At 42.5% G+C, this 23,716-nt stretch overlaps 2 protein-coding genes across 3 annotated transcripts in view; one reads left to right on the top strand and one right to left on the bottom strand.

Moving 5' to 3' along the window:
• The window catches only part of LOC311020578 (E3 ubiquitin-protein ligase MARCHF8-like), a 61,907-nt gene that overhangs the window by 4,491 nt on the left and 33,700 nt on the right, over nucleotides 1-23,716 (top strand). For both annotated transcript variants that reach the window (XM_084020685.1, XM_084020687.1), the window contains exon 2: nucleotides 11,481-11,667. In XM_084020685.1, the coding sequence (XP_083876811.1) occupies nucleotides 11,572-11,667 (96 nt within the window). In that variant the 5' untranslated portion in view covers nucleotides 11,481-11,571. The remainder of the gene's footprint in view (nucleotides 1-11,480; nucleotides 11,668-23,716) is intronic.
• Nucleotides 1-23,716, bottom strand: part of sfxn3 (sideroflexin 3) — a 234,876-nt gene that overhangs the window by 511 nt on the left and 210,649 nt on the right. The gene's annotated exons all lie outside the window — the stretch shown is intronic.

Here is a 23,716-nt window from a genome sequence, read left to right on the forward strand (position 1 = left end):
GTCTGCTCGTGGCAACCAATCAAGAGGAGGGTGTAAGGGAAGGAGCCACAACAGAACAATGCCGTGCGTTACTGTAGCCAGACACAACAAGCTCTTGTGCAAAAACAGTGGCTTTTGTGTTGGACTTTGATGTACAGGCAAGAGTGCAAGATGTTAGCGGCTCTGTCCTGCTCTTCATTGTCTTCAGGGGCCAATCGGGTTGAGATCTATATACACTGCAAAGGGCATAGCGTCTTATTCACATACTTCTTCACTCTCCTCTTCATTAATGCAGTTTCTCTTGTTATTTCTTCAAAATCTCACTGTGTCTGATTGGTGGACTGACCGCCGACTTGACACATTACTACTCTGCCGAATCCGAAGTGTCGACAGTGGCGTCTTGTAGCAGGAACAACTGAAAGCAGAGTGATTAGACGGTGTGGAAATAGGGATGAAAATGGTCTTTAAGTTCCGCATTAAGAACAGAGGCTCTGCGTCTTTTCATTTCTATGGATGTCTTGTACGTGTCTGTCGACAGTCTCCCTCCAGCTGCAATGTGATTACAGTATATTTGGATGTACTGTATATAGCCACTCGCATTTATTCAGACCGTCTTCATGGCAGGACATCAAATGATATTTGATGTAGGTTTTGAAAGCTGTGTGAGGAATCAATCCACAGCAAAACATGTGGCCTTCTTATTATAATGTAATCCCATGTATGTCGAACCTTACTGTTTTCCTGGAATTTTGATTCATAAGTGAAAAGATTCAAGCTCCAATCTTTTGAACCAACGCTGCATGCAGCTTTTCATCTCTTTCAACTATGTTCCACCGCACATCGAAAGCCGGTCAGCAGTCTATTTTCTTTTCTTGGAGTAAATCTACTTGGAGAAATAGTTAATTCAATCTTTGAAAGCTTCACCTCTCATTCAGAGGGCATCTTCAGTTCTACTCATTTAGAAAGGTAGAAGATTGAAATTTCAAAGATTCCCATGACCTGGATGACTGAAAAGCGTCCGATGTATTAATTCAATGCGTCTTATGTCATAGTTGCAACCTACTTGATATACACTGATTTCAGAAGTGTTAATGAGTGCATTCATGTAGTCGTGACAGTCTGACAAACCCAACTTTTTTTTGATAAAATACGAATTTAAGGCATTTTGATAGTTGAAAAGAAGCAGAAGTTCCTGCCCTTCAATCACACTAGAATCAGACTTTTTCAAATCAACATGTGCAACAGCAAAGTTCAAGTTAATTCAACCATAATGTTCAATGCAATTTATTTTCTCTTACTCAAGCAAGCCTCTGCTCCGTGCACACTGACTTTCAGAAACCAATGGCTGTCTCGGAGTAAAAGGCCGGTATGATGATATGCTTAACTGATAATCTGTGACCTTTCCGTGTAAATGCATTTCTTTTTTAAGCCCACTGTCTGTCACGCTGATATTATGCAGTAGCGACTCGTCTTATAGGCATCTCGTGAAAGTTTAAATTTGCCTCTGAACACAGCAGTGTTCCGTTTTGAATAACTGGGGAGAAAACGGTGTAATTGGCCTGAGTAGCAACAGCCACGGTGACTGGGCAGACAACGAAAATAGTCTACACGTAATTGTATTTTAAACACTAGTTGTCATGCGATGTTTGGGAAGTGCCCTGCCGCAGCTTCGACCTGGGGTTTTTCCTTTGGAACGTTATCAATCCATCATGTTTATGTGTAATTTACTTGATTGCTTGCAAACAGAACATATATATATATTCAGCTGACTTTAGATGTGGATTCCTGCAAATCGACCTGGGGAGTCCCCGGTGTCATTAAATCTTCCACCATAGGAAATTGTTTTTTATTACTTATTATAATGACTTTTCTGTTGTTCCCCGTGTTTTTGCATTGCAAGAGGACGTTTGCCGCTTCGAAGTGTTACTTTCATATATTCATAACTTAAGTCTCACCAAATTATACAATTCATGTCAGACACAGTCCCCCGTTAGCAGCAAAAATAATTCCCGCTCTAAATCTCTACTGTGCCTCCGAATACAACATGGCTCTTTTTGATTATTTTAAGCGAGTTGCAGTTAATAGTGATTTAAATAATTATTGCATCCCGTTATCGCTTGTGCAAATTAGTTTTGGATATATAATGTGATGTAGGAGGTTTGGATTCGTTTTTCAAGCAATAAATTAGCTTGTTTGACAAATATGCATTCAGTTGAAGGTGTGCAAGTTGCTCTGGGTGTGAACAGCTGGTCTGATCAAATGGAGAGCTGTGGTAACGTAACTATCCAGATGAACGGCTTTAATGATGGGTCAGACGGGAGAACGGACTTCTTCTGGATAACCGTGAGCATAGCTTGTACTTTCCAGGGAGAGATTAGCTGCTCCGTCAGGTCTCCAGGATGACATGACATGACTTGTTGCTGTGACATTTTTAAGAGGTCAGACAAGCAAATGTGCTTATTATGGCTATGGTATGTAACACCGCTCCTCGTATCATATTTGGTGTCTTATCTTTTTATATTTACAGTTTCAGATCTTTTTTTCACTCTCAGATTGTATACTTGTATGTATGTCCCTATGTTTAAACAATAAGTCATCTTTATAATATTTAAGATCATTTCTCAGGGTGTGGACTTCGTAGAGCGGACGCCATCCAGAGACACTAAAAATCCCTCGCAAAAAGACACATTTTCTACATTCATGTCCAGTTTACACAGGACAATCCACAGGCCTTGCTGTAAACAGTGTTTATTGACCCTTTTAAAAGGTACTTTAAGGACATTTATACTTTTTATGAGATGGAGAAGAATAGAGTTGACAGGAAATGAGTGTAGAGCGAAGGGGAATAACATGGAACAATTTCCTCAACCTGGCTTGAAGCAGTTCCTGCTATTAGAGTCAGCTTTTAAACCCTTAGGCCACGAGGACGTTCTGAAACTGCTTTGTAATGAAGAAATAGTGCCTATAAAAAGTGACTAGATGTAAGTGAGAAAATATGTCTTATATGCTTTTATGTAATATGGGTGAGCTGACCTTTTTAAGATTAAGATCGATTCTCTTCCACCAGTTTCAATATTACATTCTTCATGAATTTAGTGTTCATAGTGGGTGAATTCATCATCACACCTCAACTAAGTTGTGACATTTTTCAAGTGTAAGCCTCCCTTGACTCATGGATGAGACTTGATCATCTCTTACAACAACAGCAAGTATGAGGAAATGGATTGCTGTGATAAGTCTTGTCACAGCCTGTAAGCATAGGTCTTTGTTGCTCCCTTAATTCTGTTTTTAAATACTTATTTTTGTTTTGAATTGGCATTATATGCAGTATGGGTAGCATCTATCAACATACTGAATGCTCTCTGAGTTTCAGAATATCCAAATGTGTTAGTGCGCGTCTGTCCCTGTCATCTCCCCTTCATTTATTGCAGATGTGAGTTTCTTATGCATGAAGAAATAGTAGAAAAGCTAACAATTTCATATGAGTGGACACCCCCCTTTTGAGAGTTAAGCAATTCTGCTGCAAAAATTTAGGAAGCAAGTCCTTTCTATAAGATTTCCATCTAAATGTACTCGGCATCTGAAATGGGAAGTTGTGCCACTTTTCCTTGACTTATGAGGAATTAAATATATTTGGGTTTGGTTTGGTCTGCAGATGTGGCCGTGGGCTGGAGGTAGTTATGATGGGCATTTTCTTATGCAGTTTTCTTGTGTTTTGTAGATCACATACCTCCTAGATTCATAACAGAGCCAATGAACTAGAAGGGATTTGTTCTAAACGATGTTGTTATTTCCACACGCTGAAGTCCACAATAGAAATCTGCCGTTGCATCTTTCACTTTTGGCAGTGTCTCATTAAAAGTAACAGCAGGCGTCGTCCTCATCTTTCCTCAACAACTTCATTACCAACTTGACCTGAAGCACACAGCCTAATCAGCAAAGATTGCTGTGTGGTCTAGACCTCTGTGCTGCTACAAATATGTGTCATTGATCGCATTTTATTTATTTGTACCCGAGAAGTTTGGCAGGCAAAAAAAAAAAACGTTTGCAGCTGTGATTTCCAGAGGCTTCACTGCTGCTGCTGATCACTGCACAATTTGGATATCAGCTTTCCCAAAATGTAAATGTGAATCTCTACACGTGGGTTTAAGTTTGCATCTGTACATGTGAGTATTTTTTCCCCCGTGCCTCGTGATTACATGAACATCCTCATAGGCTAATTGGGGTTGGACGTGGCTTCACCTGGCTTCCTGTATGCTGGGTTCTACTACCCTTTTACAGTAGCAACTGTAAGAGATTACACAAGCTGCATACTGTGTGTGTACGTGTGTGTGTGTACGTGTGTGTGTACGTGTACAATGTAACAATTTCACTTCCTGTCTGCACATTCTGGATTTGTGATGTTTGCACTTTTCTTGCCTGCTTTCGGTCTCCAGATATTCCATTTTGCTCCTCCAGCAAAATCAGTCACTATACTCATCTTTCTTGTGTTCTGTTTACACTCTTTCTTTCTCTTTGAACAGCATCCCCTTATCAAGTTCTCTTTAACTAAGCCATGCATTGATATTTTGCGTTATTTCCCCCCTTTACTTTAGTGTTTAGTGTTGGTTTTTCTGCTTTGTCATGGCATCTTGTTATCAGGGAAAGAAAAATGGCAGTTGTTTTACAGCTGGTCTGGCTGCATTATCTTTTGTCTGCATTGTTTTTATGTCTAATGATTAGGGTTAGGGTTCTGTAACGGTGAATAGAGTTATAAAATCTGTTTAGGTTCAACTTTCAACAAAGTTATACTTAACCAAAATTAAAATACATGAACCATGTCGTTTTCTGTTCAAAACAATAAACAATAAGCAAAGTTTGAGTTTATCCTTGGAGTAAGGTACTTAGGGATTTACTGCTAATTAACTACAGGCTGCCGCTGACTTAATCTGCTGCTGGCAATGTTTGTCATTTCTACTGGTGGAACCATTATTGCCGGATAGGAATTATACAAGGCCGGCTATCTGAATATTTTGTGCATTTTTCTTTGTTTATGCAAAGCGTGAGCAGATTTGACGAGTGATTGGTTCAGACTTTAGTGATCCATTGGTTTCAGGACATTTCACTAGGCTCTTGGATGCAACTGTTAAAGGAGTATTTCACCATTTCGGAAAATACGTTGGTGTGCTATTTGCTAAAACACATTTTTTTATGTGGAATTGCATGAAAGTCTGTGGCAAGCAGTGTCTTGGTGGGCAGTCCAGGAAGTCACTGTCGAACTGTCCCTGCAGAGTGGGAGGGGCCCAGGGAGGGACTTGTGACACCCTGAAACAGAAACGGAACAAATTAAACTGCTCTTCTTGGAGCCTTTTGGGAAATGGTGTGGGGAACTTTGAAAGCAGTTCAGTAATTTCTGATAATAATGTGTCAAGCATTCCGGTAATCTGATTCTCCTCTCGTCATTCCACATTTATTTGTGTGTGTGTGTGTGTGTGTGTGTGTGTGTGTGTGTGTGTGTGTGTGTGTGTGTGTGTGTGTGTGTGTGTGTGTGTGTGTGTGTGTGTGTGTGTGTGTGTGTGTGTGTGTGTGTGTGTGTGTGTGTGTGTGTGTGTGTGTGTGTGTGTGTGTGTGTGTGTGTGTGTGTGCGTGTGTGCGTGTGTGCGTGTGTGCGTGTGTGCGTGCGTGCGATTTCTGGCGGAGCAGCAAATCCAATCACCGCTGCAGAATCTGTGCTGTGGTGATATTAATGCCCCCCCCCTCGTAGTTTTTCAGCATTGGCATCGTTCCAACCTACAGGCATATTTTTTTTTTTTAAATTTAAAAATTCCTTCCTCCTGTACAAGCATTCAGTGATTAAGTGGCACATACGCTGAGGGAACAGCAATCAAACCAAGAAATTACATTTTCAAGCTTTGTGCTGCACCTGCCAAGTGAACGCTGAATCCATTTCTGTGGAAGTGAAATTTATGGGAACTGTCTTAATGTGGAACAATCTGTTATTGTAGTAGCTACGATAGTCAATTCAGAACTTCATCTTATTGCACAGCTGCCAAATGGTTCTCTCTACGACTGCAATATCGGTATAAAATCATTAGGAGGCAGGACAAATTATTTAGCTTTTGTAATGAGGCTCACTTGAAATCCAAAATATAGGTTTAATATCTCTTCAACTCAGCATTTTTAAGAGCTTTAATCTATCCATGCCGTGGATGTCTTTCATATCCAGCTAATCCTCGGGGAAGACACCCCTTTAAATATAGGCTGCGGCTGTAGTGCAGTAATGTTAGGATTGATTGAAATGCAGTCGTTTTTCTGCCTGGTTGCGCATCAGAACCGGAGAACAGGCTCTCAGCCGTATCACCAGTCCGATCTGACAGCGGGGACACAGAGGGGCCTCTTGGCAAACTCAATAACAGCAGAGCTCAGCTGAGCAGAACGTGGAGGTGACAGGACCGTGATATACCTGGAGCAGGAGCATAGAGAAGAAGAGATGGCGTTGCTTTAGAATAGATGGACATATGTGGGATGATAGGAGCTGCAGTAATGTTTCGATGGGCTTGTATCTCTGAGGAGCGTCTGTGGTCAGGACTGTTAATGATGCTAACATCTTAATGATGGTTCACGAAGGCTGGCCAGGGAAATGGGCCATGACTTCAATGTCACAGCAGTACAACCACATTTCCCCACATCAATATTATCTGTATAACTGCCTGCATTACAACATTATAAAATAATTATGATCATGTTTACCACAATACAATTTCACAGAACGTCCATCAATACTCTAAAACCACTCACTCTGTTTGTCAGGTTTCTTAAAACCAGTCGGAGTTGCATCCGTTTATCCGAAGCCGTCCTCCCCTTAACTGCCCAAACTGACCCCTGAGCTGCTGCCATGGCAACAGGTCGGCGTCAAATTGGAACCGCGGGAGGTCTGTGATAGGCTCAAGTGCTGTTGGATTTGTAGCTATTAATATTGTCGCGGCGAACCCTTTGACTGTCAGTCGGCCCCCGAGGACACTCGTAAACACACACGCCACAACTGGTGATCACACATCCAAGGGGCCTTCCGACGGCTTGATTGACAGATTTAGTTTAGCGTCATTGATCCTAAAAATATTCACGCTTTAGCACTGAACCGAACAAAGACTTTAGGCCTGAAACCCAGTGCCAATTAAGAGGGTTTTTTACGGCAGTTGTTTTTCTTCGGATGCACATTAACGTCCTCTCCGGTGCGGCGGCGGTCTGCGTGGTGGACGTCGTGATGGACATTCTTTTGTCGTTCACCACAGCTCTGAAAAGTGCAAAAACGCATGACGCACACCGTCTTGATTTATTTTGCTCGTCCCTCTTGTTTACTTCACAACAGATCTCGGGAGATGACACAAGAATGTCAGCTTTGTAATTAGTACAAACATTTTCCCTGAGATACAGCGGGAGCTTTAATGATGTTATGATGCCCTCGGGAGGGTAACTGTGTCCCCTGACCCGCGATAATTTACTGCAACTCATTAGTTTTACACAAACATACACACTGCCCATCAAAGTGACCCGTATTCCGCAGTCAAGGCTTCGTCAATTCACAGTGAGGTCACCTGAGGGCGGATGATACAGGTATTATTAACACGTCTTTGGAAGGACGAAATCAAGGCATGCAGACAAAGACAGATTATAGACTGGATGTAAACAGACCATCCTAGGTTTTCATGGCTCCGTGCCGGTGACAGCTGTGGCCCGAGGCGTTATTTTTCTCTGGTTTTGACTGACACGCAGCAGAACAAGAATCCTGACAACATACATCCCTCGATCCTTGCACGCATGCTTCTGGCTGCCAGTCTCCCCCAGCTCTTTGTTTAGAGGGTGAGAAGAGATGTCCAAGGTGGATTTTCTTTTTCATTTGTTGTCCTTCATCCTCCCCTCTGCCACCTGCTCACCTAGCTGACCTTCCTTTACTGTTTTGTTGAGACCGCTGGCCTCCAAGCCATGATGCCACCACCGCTGGCTAATACAGTTGGAGCCTGAAGGTTGTTATTGATTAGGACCCCAAGGCATTGACTACGGAATGCAACTGAACAAGTGGAGGAATGAAATGAATCGATTTTAACCGTGCAATAGCCTCCAAAAGGCTATATAACAACTACAGGAGGCTGCGGTTTCGAACCCAAAGAATACATTCAATAATGACATAAGCACGTAGCACTATCGGAGCCCTTTGGACAATTCTGTCAAAATCAGCAGGGGGGAGGTACATAGAAACCTGCAGTGCTCTCTCTCTGTCTACGCCTCCACCCCTCCCTCCATCTCACCGCTTCACTTCAGTACTTCCTACACCGCCATAAATGTCAAATTGCATCGCAGCAGTCGGTGGGATTGGGTGACTGTGACCAATATCATTTGTTTGTTATCTTAAAGCTTTTTTTCTTCAAAAAGAGCCAGATGCAATTCAGACTTTTATTCAAAAAGAAATATCAGCCACCTGTTTCTCTCTTGATTTTGAGCTTCAGGTGCTTGTCTTTAACGATGTAACAAAGTGCTCAATCGGTCTCTCAGCGAGGGCAGTAGGTTCCTCAGTGGAAATGATGAGTCATTACTGGATTACTGGAATCCGATATCTCAATATAGTATAGTCTTCACTACATATCATTTTACTTTTACGTCTTACAGTTTAAAACATATATGTGTACTCTCCATTCACTACTTTTCAACAAAACAGGATTGTTCCTTTAGTTTTAATGTATTTTAGGCGAATTATCTTTTTTTACATTATTAATATGATGCAACAATCAGTTAGCAGCCAATAGAAATAAAACGGCCAATAGAAGTAGTGATACTTTCTACTTATATTTCAGAGCCTGTACTTTTTCACTTATGCGTGAGTAACTCAAGTATACTACTTGTGTACAGAATGACTGTACTTTTGAGACCAGCTGACCTCTACAAACGCCGCGCTGCCTCCTGCATTAGCTCAGTAAATACTTATTTTCTCCTCTGGGAGACGGTGCTGTGAACCTCCTTTTGTGTCAAACATGCTGTGGGTATTTTACTGGCATGTGAACCAGCAGCTCCAAGACAGAAATATCATTCCTGAGTGAACTCACCTTCCATGCGTGTGGAAGTGTTTATGCCCACATTGTCGTATTGAGTTAACGCTGCTATACTCTGCAAAATTCAATTAGATTAGCTACATTGTCGAGGTTGTAGCGATGAGGGACAAATCACAGAAAAAACACCTTCAGGAAAGCTTCAGTGGTGCTTGGCGTAGTCTCCAAGTTTCTGAAAACATAAGCCATTTATTACATTTTATTTATAGTGTCATATCATCTAAAGACGTTATATCGGGGCACTTTTTACATGATTTTCAAAGTCACTGAATTTCAGACCTCTTGGGTTCCCACTGCTTTGGTGTTGGTATTCGCAGTAGTAGTAATATTAACAGCATATTTATATTCTAAGGTTGTCACGATTCACCAAATCCACAATTTGATTTTCAGTGTATCCATTTTTTTTATCAGCAGTGAGCGCTACACCGTCGAGTCTTGATTCGTAGAGATCAGCAGATAATTGGTTTTATGACCAGACAGCTGGCAATTACATTTTCAAATTATTCTTTAAAACAAGTGTGATTGTGTTTTTGGGAATGCACCCCACTAAAGGCCATATGGTCAAATTTGAATGATTAATTCGATATGCGATAATAATAACTAATTCCACCAGTCTATTGGGATCAAACTGTTAAAACAACAAAAAGAAGATCCACTAGATGGCAGGATGGTAATTTGCAACAACAGCTGGAGTTTCTCGGGAGTTTATGAGGTAAACCTGAATGCACCGTGACGTCCGCCCATACAAAGCGATTTAAGCAGGGATTTGATCTTAAGTGGGGATGGAGCTGTTTTCTTTGCTGCAGTCTCCAAGTCTTCTGCAGAATACAAACCGTAACGTTGGTGACTTCGGGGAAGCCGCAGGATTTTTCAGTTCTGTTATTTCTCCGGCATCTCTCTCCGGCAGCAGCCATGGTGTCTAGCAAAGTGCAGCTGCAGGCCAAGCTACCGGTTAACTAGGCCGTGTGGTCTTTGAAGTGCTTTCCCTCCTTTGAACATGCAAACATAGACGCGGCCGGAGAGAAAAAAAACTGTGAGAATCTAGTTTTTGACCCCAAAGGTAGAAATCGGAAGCTCATTCCGATAGATTTTTCAATTTATAATCCAAATCGCGACACCCCAATTGGTTTGAGATGGGTTTGGTTGGGACTAGCATTCCTCGACAATATAACTAGGTAACATTCACGCTTAATTAAAAAGAAATATTGCAGCCATAATGAATACCATTTCAAGAATGATCATCTTTTGTTCCTTTTCAGTTTATAGTGTTGCTAAAGGCATCGTCAAGTAGGATTGGTTTGTGAGTCACGTTGTGTGAAGTCAGTAGAATGAGGATAAACAAAATACAAAATTAATATATTTATCTGTGCAGTGAGCACAACTAAATAATAACTAATGTTCTACAATATTGGTTCTTTTCACTACTTTTTTCCTGCGATGAGGTTTGTGATTTCGGTTCTCCCTCGGCCTCGTCTCTGATTTTTAGTTTGCTGGACAAATGTCTGTAATGAGCCCTGAGGTGCTTTCTAGTCTTTATTAAAACATCATCTCCCACCCTCTTTGGCGCCGAGCCGAGACCGCCAGCTGTTGCACAAGAAGCCCATGTGACCAGCGACATCATATGAGCATAATTAGCTCTCCATCTTGATAAATGCTACGCCTGATTGCTGTCAGTGTCGCTACAGATGGCTGCATTAACTCAAGTTAGAACAGCCCTGATGTAAAACCTCCTGTGTAACTCCCCAGGACTGCCCTGTGCTGCTGCCGCTTTCATGACTCGCTCCGCCTGAATCGATCCAAGAACGCCAGGGAACAGCATGAACCGCCGCTCGCTCTTTTGTGGAAATTGATGGCAGCCTTTGGTTAAAAGTGAATTTATGCACACGCAGATTCACCTCTGTAGTGATTTATTAGATGCTTTGACGATCACCTCTGTGATGATTTATTACATTCTGTGCCCCGTCTATTCTGAGAGGAACTTCTGGTCCCCTGTGGAAAATCACAAGGGAGGACTGTGCCTTTGGTGGTTTGAGAATAGCTTCTTCCAGTGTAGTGTAGATCAGAATCAGGGGAAGTTCACAGGCCTGCTTTTTCTAGGGTTCTAATGTATTTTGAAAAATATTGAAAGAAATTACCCTATTCTATGCAAACATTCTATGCATCTATTTTTGTACCCAAAACACTAGAAAAAAGACACAGGCAGCTGTACTTTTTTGTGTACAAATCTTGTGAACAGCTGTTAGACACCAACTATTTATACACAAATGCAGCAGAACATGTAGGGAATGAAAGTAACACTTTCATTTCCTGTTTCTTGTAATGGATTCCCTCCAGATGCAGGAATATATCAAGTTATTTTTTGTACATGATTTTTATGATGTCGAAGCTAATCTGCATCTTTCCTCTGTGCGTCCTCTGCAGGGCAGCGCGGGCAACTCGGACCATCATGCCCTTTGATCTGGCGGCAGGACAGGAAGTGTGTGTGTGAGCGTCCCTGGTTGGCTCTGCTGGGATGAACATGCCACTGCACCAAATCTCTGTCATCCCCCGTGATGTCACCTCATCGCGGGTGTCAGGCAGCGGGAAGGCTAAGGACAAGGACAAGCAGGTATGTGAAGAGTTACAAGGGCTGGGACACGGCTGATAATTATGGGACGGTTTCATCACACAAAGTGTCATTTTTAATCCTACAGAGATATTCTGGGGGGATTCTGAGCTTTGCTCCTCAAACTGAATCTTATGTCACACATATTTGATGCATTCGCTACACCTGTAGCAATCATGTGTCCCAAAAGTCCTGTTGAGTGGAGAGAGACAGAAGAGTAATATGGAAACGGTCGATCAAGTGCAAACAGTAGAGCATCAGTGATTCCAGCAAATAGCCAAACAGGACATTTGTTAAGCTTTAAGTGACTCTTCTAGTGGCCGAGTCTGCTCCATTGGGAGCAAAAGAAGAAGTAGTGTGATATTGTTATAGCGAGTCTGCAGAGGGAAGAGTGGATGATGGCTCAACAACATGTTGAACACTCTTTGTTTCCCGTTTCGTATTGACCGTCAAGACTGTGGTCGTTCCTGAATTTTAGTCATGGTTATTATTATGTAACCATGACAATGAAGGTTCTCTAACCTTGAAAGTCCAGCTGAAATGAAAAATAACTATTATTTATTTTCTCTATTTCACTGGGACTGTAACCATCATGTTGTCACATGATGAAGTCTATTTTTCAACAGTGATTTGTAACTGATTTGAGACTCAAACATACTCGATATTTGCGTCCGATCATGTAAAATTGATATGTCGTCCTGGAGGGAATGGACTGAGAACCCTGAGTTCTCCATTATCTTTAGGCTGCCAGGAATAATGAAAATACACCATTAATGAAAGTGTTTGCATGCATATTTTTCCTCACTTCAGAAATAAAGTCATAGGCTACCATTCGTTTTATACATATTCAAAAATAATCCCCTCAGTTTGTTTTGCCACAGCAATGAAAACGGTTTGTTCTTCTGATGGTCTTTGTGACAGTTTTTGCTCCAACGTTGTTGCAAGTGGCAGAGTTGACTGTTTTCATATCGGCGCCTCTGTAAATTATGCTCGACTGTCACTCAAAACCACTGGAAGAACATTTTTTGTAACTCCTCAACTAGATGTAAAGCAAATAGGATTTAATTTGAGTCAAAGGGGGGTGGCGGGTGGAGAAAGTTACCCGTCTTGAAGTCATTCACCAGAGAACAATCGGAAAGTTAATTTTCGATTGCCGGAGGTGTCAATCCTAACACAGCCGTATTAATTCTGCATTACAACATTTTCCTCACAAACAAATCATTTCTCTGCTGCCTGCAGGTTGAGCTGAGGTTTTGCATCTAATGAGGCTGGGAAGAGGGTCTGCTTTTCCATTTGTGTCTAAAAACACCTGGTTTTGCAGTTTAGAAGTAGACCAAATATAGGATTTAGTTTTTTTTTTTTTTTTTACAGGGTTTTGAACATTTTAGTGTCAGTCAGGACAGTCAAAAATCTGTCTAAAATAAAGCCCTCTCGCAGTCTTTCCTCACAGGTGTGCCACATCTGAAAAGTTTCCAGTTTTTTCAGATTCCAAATATGACCGTCAGCCATTTGTAAACCTCCCGCATGAATCTTTGTTTTATTAGTCCAACGATAACAAAGAAAGTCAGGTGTACGATCATAACCCAAACCTGTTCTCGGTCCCACATGCAGCTCATCAGTCTTTACTTTCTTTCCCCCCCCTGTCTGTCTCTGTCCTCCAGCAGCATCAAACACTACAGTGAAGTGCTCTTGGCTGCTTTTTTAAGCTCTGAAACAAAGCGAGGTGCTAAGACAATATGTCTGTGGGCTGCCCTTTTGACGTGGCATCATCAGCTCACAATAGATCCTGGGCACTAAGTGCAGCAGCACAGGTGTTCTTAAGAGGCTTCTTCATGCTGCATATGGTCCTGTGAAGAGAGAGCACAAATAAGCTATTAACGGGTGCCGGAATACGTATTTTCATATTGTGCAAATGGTTAGAGGTGTCAGTTTGTGTAACTGAGACTTTTCTAAGATGCACGGTTAACAGGATTAAGGGGTTTAAAGTTTGCGAGCAGTCATAGCAAGGTTACCTTCGTTTTCTGGGGAATAAAAGTGAGACTGTAGCTTGTTTAATGTCTGGGGGGCATCTGGTCTCTCTGCCATCATGTTTGCTAACCGTGTACAGACGGAGCCCCGCATCTCCCTGCTCAGCATCCCTCCCTCCCTCCCTCCCCTGTCTGTTTCCTGCTGGCTTAGCCTCCTTTTTGTCCCCTGAGGAATAAGTGGATAAACAGCACTGACTCCCGTCCTCCCTGTGAAACCATCAGCAGAGTGGAGAAAGGAGAAAGCGAATGTAGGAACAGAGGAGAGAGTATTTACTTTGAATGCTGATTAGCTTGAGTCCTGGAGGTGTGTGTGTGTGTGTTTGTGCCCAGTTTAGTCACAAAGCACAAGCCCATCTGGCCCTCTTAGACAACACAACTGGTCTTTTAGAGCCTCAAGAAAAAAAGCAGAACTTTCCTCTACTTAGAATTCAGAGTTGTTCAGCTGCTCCTTTTTAGAGAGACACATCTTTAACTGTTGCTGGCCCCTCAGTGGCCTCTCTCCTCCAGCTCCACTCAAGCTCATTTGCCTTCCTCGAAATCCTCGTCGGGTGGGTGCTTGTGGGCACTTTGTACGTGAACTGTGGGTCCTTCACTTGAGGGCTCCTGTTTAGGTAGATAAATTGAGGGTTAGGAAATATGTTTTTTAAATCAGCGTTGAAAGACTTGCAGAGCAAGAGTTTTATTTCATGGAGGGAAAAAAAGGAAAACAATCCCTGACAGTTTTTTGACTTGGCAAATAATACAGTCAGATGTCTTTGAGTCCGGGGGTTTCTGATAAGGTGAATGGATTATGCATGAGTTAACATTAAAGTAATCTCTGATGCATGGCTGGCAGATCGGGAAGGAGAATGTCTTGTGGTATGTGTGGAAAATGCACACTGAGCTGCCAATATTTTGTTCATTATCGTCATACATCTTTAACCCCAACTGCAGTGTCACCTGGTGATGTTTTGACTGTAAATATAGTGATTAACATGAACAGCAGTTGATTACTGTACATCCAGCAGAGCTGAGAAATATAGCAAAACTGTGGCTTTAGCTTTATTCACAGCAACGTGCACGACCTCGCTCACACTCTATTATAATCAGCAGTATATCTCTGTGACTTTGCACGCACTGAATACTGTGATACTGGATACCCACCCTTTTGATGCCGCATATATTTTTCATGAAAGCACGTAGAGCGCTGGAAGCTTTGTCCTTCAATAAGCAGCACGTGTCAGAGTCCAAGGACAGTGAAGACTCCTTTTTGATGCTCCTGGGCTGATCTTGGTCTCCACAAAGATCAGCTCGATCAAACACGGACCCCGACAGCCTCCAGGCCACACGGGGAGTGTTTAAAGTGTCCATCTCTGCTGATCTAATGGAGCACTTCTAGTTTAGTGATATCACTTGTTCACTCGAAGGAGCATTCTTGTACCTTTTGGTGCAGCTCCAGTATTTTTGCTGAGATGGCAGAAAGCAGCGTTACTTAATCTGTCAAATATTGTCAAAAAAAAACTGATTGATTGATTGAATATTAGGAAATAGAAATAGGTTTCTCATCCTTGAGGCAGAGAAACCTTTTTTTTCCTCAAACATTTGGTGGATCTTATCTGTCCAAATCTTTCACTTCCAGATCGCTGCGCCCAGAGGGCCTGCAAATGGAAATGCCATAATCACCCAGAACGCCTTGAGGCTGGTTAAACCAGGCATGCAATGTTGAATGATCTGGAAAAGGAGGGTTTACATGTGTGTGACTCGAGTACATAAGGGATAATCTCACGGTGGTCACTTCTAGTAGGGAGCAGAGGATGTGATTGGTGTTGTGCAGACTTTAAAGGTACGAATGCAAAAGATACTGTCGTATTTGTGTTCTCACTGGCGCAAGTACTGAACATTCACAAATTATCCAGTGTTAATCCAGTTAATATTCAGGTTACATATGCATAGATTTTCTCTCTCTTTCTCACACATGCATATATAAACACATTTACAAGCACACAACCTGTGCATTCATCCTGGTGTGTATGTTCTGAGGCCAAACCAGTTCCCCTGGCCTGTCTACAAAGCAGAAGCTGGAGAGGGAAGATAACACCTAGGCTGCATGGGATTCTCTCTATTCTGGCAGACATTTTTCATAAAGGTATGAACGTTATGTGTCAGCAAACTAACCTACTTTGCATATGCCTCTCCTAGAATTCAGAAAGACTTCATAAACTCTGCAAACATCCCGTCTTTTAGCTGCTGATATATACATGAAATACAAAGGGGTTAACGCCTTGGAAGTGCTGAAAGTTGGAGGGTAAAGGTTTTTCTGTGGTGCTTCTGTGTCCTGGCAGCAGGCAGTGGGGCTGTAACTAATTTGATTTGATGAATTTAATTAGTGTTTAAGAGATGTTATCATCTTCACATTGGTGGTTTTGTCCAAAACCCAAAAGAGTAACTTTACACTGAGGGATAAAATCAGCAAATCCTCCCATTTGAGAAGCTGGACTATATTTTTGCATGACAAACAGCCGCCTATTTGCAGGATCCACAGTATATTTACTGCAGCCCATTAACCTGCTGCTGTAATTCTTCTGCCTCTTGACTCTTTCTGTCTCATTATCTGAGCCTCTCTGTCTGGAAACACACATGCGAGGATGTGCTGGGTACACACAAACCCTCCCACATGTCAGCAGCTGGTGTTGTTAGTCAGCCCCCCCCCCCCCCCGGAGGACCAGGCTGCACCGAGCCATTTGAGGTTGAAGGGCTAAGAAAACGTAATTAAATGCGGTAAAAACCGACGTGACGGCCAGGTCTTCGGTGGCCTTGACTGTTGTTAGGAAGGTCTTTTGGTTAAATCTTTTGTGATGGTTATTTTGGGGTCTTTGACACTGCGCTATATTATGATTTTTATATACTATTACAATTGACCCTTGGCAGCAGAAAATAGACTTTGAGAGGCAGAAAGTAATTACAGTCCACTCACCTGCTCTTTATTCTAGTAGGCATGGCTTAATGTTGTATGACAGAGGAAGGAGAGTTTCCTTTGTCTCCAGTGTGAGCGGGCACTGTGTGTGTGTTTCAGGGCTTTGTTTCACAAGAGCAGTTATTAGCAGAGGGAAAGACATACAGTGGAGACGGTCTTCTAATTAACTCCTGCCCCGTCGCCCTCCACCACTTCCACCCACACACACACACAGACTCACGGCTCGGAATTAACATTTTACCGTTAAATCAGAAGGCTCAGCAAGCCGCTCTCCAATGTTCTCTTTGGCAAAAACACATTTTCACACGATAATCTCCTGATTTACTATGTTGGCTGTTGTATAACCTAATCCAACAGACGTATAGCTATTAACCTACTAACCCACAGAAATGTGTTCAGCCTGTCGCACCCCACAGGGACAGAAAGTGCACCTGATCACACTAAGTTCTCAGCGGTGAAAGTCACTGATTTTGCTGGAATTACAACACAATTACCTGGTGCATTTCTCAGATTTTGAATATTAACTATGGCGGAGCCAGCAGATAACCAGAGGCAGACATGCAAAAAAAAAAAAATCCACACATGAAGATAATGAAGTCATTTCCATGAGGGAGAAATTACATGAAAGGCTGCATCTGCTGCTCCTCTCTCCTCTCAGAGATGCTGCCGCCTCAGTCTTTGAGTGCTTCTGTCGCACTGCCGCTCACTAGAAGGTGTCTCTGCAGGACGTCTTGAGGACACCGTTTAATTGTGACATGTGGATTTGACTCCCGTGACTCCCACGGCCGTGAACATTCAGCCAGCGCCGGCCCCGATCTACGGCCGTATTCATCTTCCCAAGGAGACGCTGCACACGCTTGCCGCAGCCTGTCGTCTGGTTCGGCGGAGTCTGACGTACAATGGCTGTTTGATGTGCGCTAGTCATACGCAGCTGTACACTCCCAGCTGTGTAATGAGTCAGGTCGGACTTGTGGCGCTGTCATACTCCATTGTGGTGGCCAGTTTGCGGCGAGCGCACAGGCACATAATGAGTCTCTAGTGCATGAAGTTTAAGATAGTGGGCAGTGAGATGCTTTCCAATATTATAATGAGATCCACAATTGTTTATATTTGAAGGACATTTTAGGCACAAATACACACTTATTACAGTGAGATTGGATCTCAGTTTTCCCCCCAATCCCCATCTTCCTAAATATCCGTCTTTCTCCTCCTACCACCCCCTCCGTTTCATCCTCCATCATCCTCTCGTGGCGTTATCCAGTGGAAGATTAGTGCAGTTAATCTCTCCGCCTATGGATTCACTTTGTGTGACCACGCTGTGAACTCCTTGTTGTCGTCTGAGGAGGCAGATGCCCAGCGGCTGCAGATGTTATAGAATGCTGTGATTCTGCTACCATGAGCTATTGGTCACACACACAGTAGAGTCTTCACCTCGGTCAACCCCTGCTAGGGGATTCTACTGTTGTGAAACGGGGCATTTTAGATCACCTGTGTTGAGGATATGGCATCGTCGGTCTGTCGATCTGATCCACTGACTTCTCATTTAACAGCATCATCAGGTCCATTTTTATGCTCCATTTCTTTCTTTTATGACTACACACCTGCAAAACGGACATTCCCATCAGCCTCAGTTGGATTAGCAATAAGCAAATGTTAGCATGTTAACACACTGAGCTACAGTTGGTGAAGGTTGTAAACATTATACCTCCTTAACATCAGTATGTTAGCATTTAGGTCAAAGAGCTTACTTTCCATTTAGGCTTTGAGGACTTTTTCTGTTCAGGAAGGACTGATTTATCCTGGATGTTTATGCTGCAGACAGGAGAGCCAAAGAATGGAGGCTTTAATTGACATAACCAGAGTCTAAGAGACTGGAATGAGACCAGATTCAAATATATTTTAATTTAAAGATATCCGATATATCAGTTTTTTCAACAACAATATAATGATAAAGAATTCACTAAAAACATAAAATATAATATACGTATGACAGAGAATATGAATTAAGGAGAAGGGGTGGGATTAGTGTATATTTCTTCCCACTCCTTTTTTAAAAACAAAGTTATTCATATATATATATATTTGTTTTCTGTATGACACTTTCTTTATTAATTTTGACGTTTGAAATAAAAAAAATCTAATTCTAAACGTTAAGTAATTACCTTCCTCAAGTAAATTTCCACATGGCATGTCTGTGTCGGAACATGTGAGATAAAACTTTAAACAGATGTCGGTACATAACAGTTCAGTCAACAAGGCAAACAAAGCAGGCAAGGATGAGTAATCGTGTTGTTGGTCCAAGAAAAAACAGGGAAGGTTTAAAAACACTGTTACTGACACCAGAAGGAATGCTGGAAGACTAATCACAGATACTAAGATGAACTGGCAAGGAGAGACGGGATACACAGGGTTTCTATACACAGGGAGCAGGGGTTATTAGACACAGGTTAAACTCATCAGGGCAGGAAGTGGAACATCTGAGGAGAGAGAGAAGTAACAAAATAAAACTCAAATGGAAACGATGAGACTATGTAGTGTGTCAGGTGTCAAAGAGAAAATCTGTGGAACTATTTTAAAAATAATAAGAATAATTGCATGCATCAGTTGTATAATGCTGTCAAAGGAGAGATGTAGAAATGTTTATATAATGGCGGAGAGATCAGTGAAAAATCCATCCTCTCCGACATGGAGCAACTATAGGACAAACCTGCCACATTTCCCCTGTCACGTTGAACTGAAAGACAGCATTCACAAAGAGCTCCCATTGTCCAACACCAGATGTTTGTTGCTTGAAGCCCAGAGCACGTTTTAACAGGCGTACATCAATTGTCTCAACAAGGATAGAGCTTGTTTAGTGAGATGAAATCTACGGTCTCTACATCAGTGCTTTACACTTAGGCAGGCGTTGAAGTTGTTATGTGAAGAAATTGCTATTGCAGTTATAGTTTGAAAGGAATATTGCCTCTTGGGAGTGAATATACTATTTTGCCGTTATTGCACCAGTGGACCAGTTCAAGACAAAAGAGTAAAACGATGAAGATAGTAGGCAGGGATGGTGCATCAGGGGTCATACGCCACTCTTTAACCTGTGAGACTGTGTTCACAGTGCTCATCTCGTCCCTCCTCAGCTTGTGGATGGTCCAGCTGTAGTACCTGGTCTCCTGATGAGGCTTTCACTGAGATCTGCAGAGACCTTCAGCCGGGCATCGACATGCACCTCTGTCTACCAGGAGCAGACTGAGTACATGTAGAACAAGCACAGAGAGAGGGTCCAGGTGAGAGAATAGAAGGATGAGGTGAAAGAGCCCAATTATGTTCTGTTGTAAACAAGCTAAATGAAGCAAGAGAGAGAGAGGGGGAGAGAGGAGCATGTCGTTGCCGTAGAAACCAAGTAAAGACTGAATAAGAGTGCCATTGGCATGTATTGAAGCAGCAGAATGTTTAGAAATTGCCTGCTGTTCACCCCAACGTGCCTCAGCGTTGCTTCTGTCCGAGCTCTCCAACGGTTTTATGTGCCAGGAGCGCTGTAGGATGGCAGTGGTCTCTCCGAGGACACCATCTACACCCATGTCCTGATCTCCAGACTTTTGTAAAGGTAACCTGACTGTGAAATCAAGGTGAAGCCCATTTGTAAGAGCAGGAGCTGTCAGTCCTCCGTCATTTTGATGGATGTGTTTATTTGAACCCACGGCACCTCGGTGCCCCCGGGGGGAATGAGTCATCACCATGAAAACGGCCTCCCAAGGACTTCTGGGAGCTGCTACCTAAACCAGCGTTGTTTCTATATTGTTTTCATAGAACGGGCCGCCTCTCTCAGCCATTATGCAGTCTGAATGTAACAAACTCAATAGACTATGATCACCTTTTTTTGACACACACTGCTTATATTAACACTAATGTTTGGGAATGTACACACTTGTACACGCACGCATTTTTTCTGTTTTCTCTTTCAAGTTGTGTACCAAACAAATTGAGGCCACGAGGTTGACGTCGCTCAAATCCAATCAGGTGGAATCAGTGTTTGGACGTCTCTTCCCTCTGAGGGTGTCGTCGCATCATGAATCTGTTTAAAGCAATAACTTCAGGACACATATATGCAGTCAATCATGCCAGCTGGTCGTGTTGGTAGCTGCTGCCTTAAGTGCACACTTAAGACTCGTCTTTGTTTCTGTTATTGTATCTTCTTAGAATAAATGCTATGTCGGTTTGATTTGCTGTGTTTAGGGCTGCGCACACTGATTCCAGGAAGTGTGCAGGTCTGGGCAGAGGGAAACGATTTTTCTCTTGAATTGGCAGCGAATCCGTTGAGCATGCTCACAGCGCGTGACACACACACACACACACATGAAGCCAGCAACATGATTGAAAGCTGAAACTGTTCTGCTACAGTAGACTGATATGCAGCGATACAGAATCGAGTGAGGACAATGGAGTATAAGTAGCTTGTGGAAGAGGATCTGACGTGTTGCTTATGTTGACTACTCAAAGAGGACTGAATACAAAACTTATAGACCACTGTTAGTCTCCATGGGAGCTGGGTTCCTTCACCTGCAGAAAAGGGGCACTTTGTTGAGGACATTTGATATACGTTGATGTCTTTTCTCCCAGCGATCTCTCACAAATACTAAATAGATGCTTGTGTCCCTGAAATGTGCAATACAGGCACGCTTATCGAAGTGGAATTAACATGTAATCACTGCCTCGTAATTTTACTGTGAAATGAGAAATCTTTTGTTTTGGAGCTTGAATTAATTTCCCGTGTGTTTATTGGAAACAACTTCCCTCTATAACACGGTTTACTCTGAAATAAAGAGCAAGCGGCTCACAAGGCTCTACAATTCAAGGAAAGGTTGTTGAACTTGTTGTAAGGCCTCACGTATGATGAAAGAGGGAGAGCTGGAACAAGCTGTGGAGAATATGTGTAAAAGCCAAAAGATGTCATCAGGAAAGTATCACCATCTGCTCCCTCTATGAGAGCGGATTCCAGTCCCATTTCATGTGGCAGCGCCGCTCGTTAGGACGACATTTGTTTAAAGCCTTCTGCACTGAGACAGAGAGCTGACCGGACAAATATTGACTGGCTGGAGTGAGATTGGAAGGACGTTTGAGTAAATTGAGAATCAGTGGAAAATGAAGATGAGAGAGCGAGAGCGAGATGTAGAGGAGGATGGGGAATAGCCGAGTCTGTTTCAGATGACAGCAGTGGGAGATGGAAATGAATAAAAAGTAACGGTTAGAGCACGGACCAGCTGGGAGCGATGGGATTTTGACTTCATGCTTATCACTTAAAAAAAAAAACGGTAGTAAATTGCGGTCTTCTACAGAACACCTTCTTCCATCTCTCTCTCTGTCGCTGTCGGCCGAGGTGAAGTGGATCATTTTGGGGAATGCAAGGCCTAATAGTTCCGGTTTGATATGCTGTGTGCAGTTATCTTTCATAGAGACAACCTTTATGTCCCGAGGAGCTGGAGCGTTCAGTGCTGCATGTAAGCTCCGGCTCAACGCTCCCCTCTACTTAACGTGAGCGGCGCTGGTCGTGGAGTTCAGTGTGTCATCGTTGCCGTAGTTGGAACAGGAGAGTTGGAGACGATCAGAGTGCGACATCCGGCTTTTTCATCTTGTAGTGTCATAAAAAAGTGATCTGAAGCCAGTCACAGCAGCTTGCTTGCACCTCATGGTGAACCTCTCACAGCTGTGTCATGTGGAACAGAATACTCCAATCCAAGATCACTGTGTGGAGTAGATTTTCACATTTCCTGTATCTTGCAAAGAAGTCAACATGACCATCAATCCTGTAATTATATTGAAATACCTGAATTGGTAAATTGCATTTCAGTGTTCATGCATTATTCTGGCTAATCCCTAATAATTTCCTGCTTTTCTAGAACCAACTTTTTTTCTTTGCACCTTTTTTGAGGTGAAATTGAGACGGTGTTGAATTGATGCGGTTCAGTAATTCCAGTAAAAAGCTTAGATGGAACAACAAAGTCATTCACACCATTTAAACACATGTGAAGAATATTAAATGAAGCAGTGCCTTCAAGGAAAGTCCTATAAAATTAGCTATTTTAAACTAAAGTGGACATTGGTCTTGGACATTTGTATTTTTCTCCATCATTAGTACCAACTTTTATAGTTTTTTATTTAAATATTTGGAAGATCACTCAGACCATAAAATAAAACCTCACTCATTTGTCTCCAATGAAAGTTTTATTGCTTTGTTTTGATGTTGAGTTGAGGGTAAGTGCAGGACCAGCTCAGCAGGGGGCAGTAGAGCCAACAGTGTAGCTGAGTTTAGAATAACTATCTGTTCCTCTGTCCTTGCAAGACCAGTTGATTGGAATCAGGAATTCCCTTTTGAGACCCTACAAAACTCAGATTTCTTTACCCTTTAGTGTAACCGGCCTCCAAACCGGTTATCAATGTCTGTGGCGCTGGCTCCAGAGATTTTGCCCTGAAAGTGACCCGTTTCCTCTTCAGAGTTTGTGAACTTGAATCTAACATGGCTGGGTTATTTTGTAATTACAAGCACTAGCAGCACTTAAATCCCAAATATTCTAGCTCCCTGGTTTTCGCCTTTTGGACTTTTACGCATTTTCAGGCATTCAAAATGCAAATGTACCTTTCACTAAATTGCAATAGCACGAGGCATGTGAGGCAACCAGCCTTTAAATGCAAATTGCTGCTGCTCTTCTGGACCGTATTTATCTGTGAGCCAAATGAGGCTGGACTTTAAAATGGCGATAGGAGGAGGTGGGTGGGGGGACTAGATTCATTGCTCCATCCTTCATCCTTCATCATCAACGCACAGAGGTGGGAGAGGAAGGGGCTGTGTAAATCCAAGGTTGCTTCGGCTCGGCTAGCTGTCACCCGCATGCCTCTGTATTGTTGGATGCTTTGACGTTCTGTATACCAAACAAGCCGAGTTGGAAGGAAATGAAACTGTCTTAGGAATTTTCTGTTTACTGTAGTCTTTTTGTTCACTGGCAAAACAACACACCTCTGAGAACGCTGTGCTCTGATAGGACTCGGAGGAATTATTTATACTTCCTCTTTGTGCAGTTTGCTTTTG

Source organism: Eutrigla gurnardus, assembly GCF_963514095.1.
Source record: "Eutrigla gurnardus genome assembly, chromosome: 11".
Classification (NCBI taxonomy): Eukaryota; Metazoa; Chordata; class Actinopteri; order Perciformes; family Triglidae; genus Eutrigla; species Eutrigla gurnardus.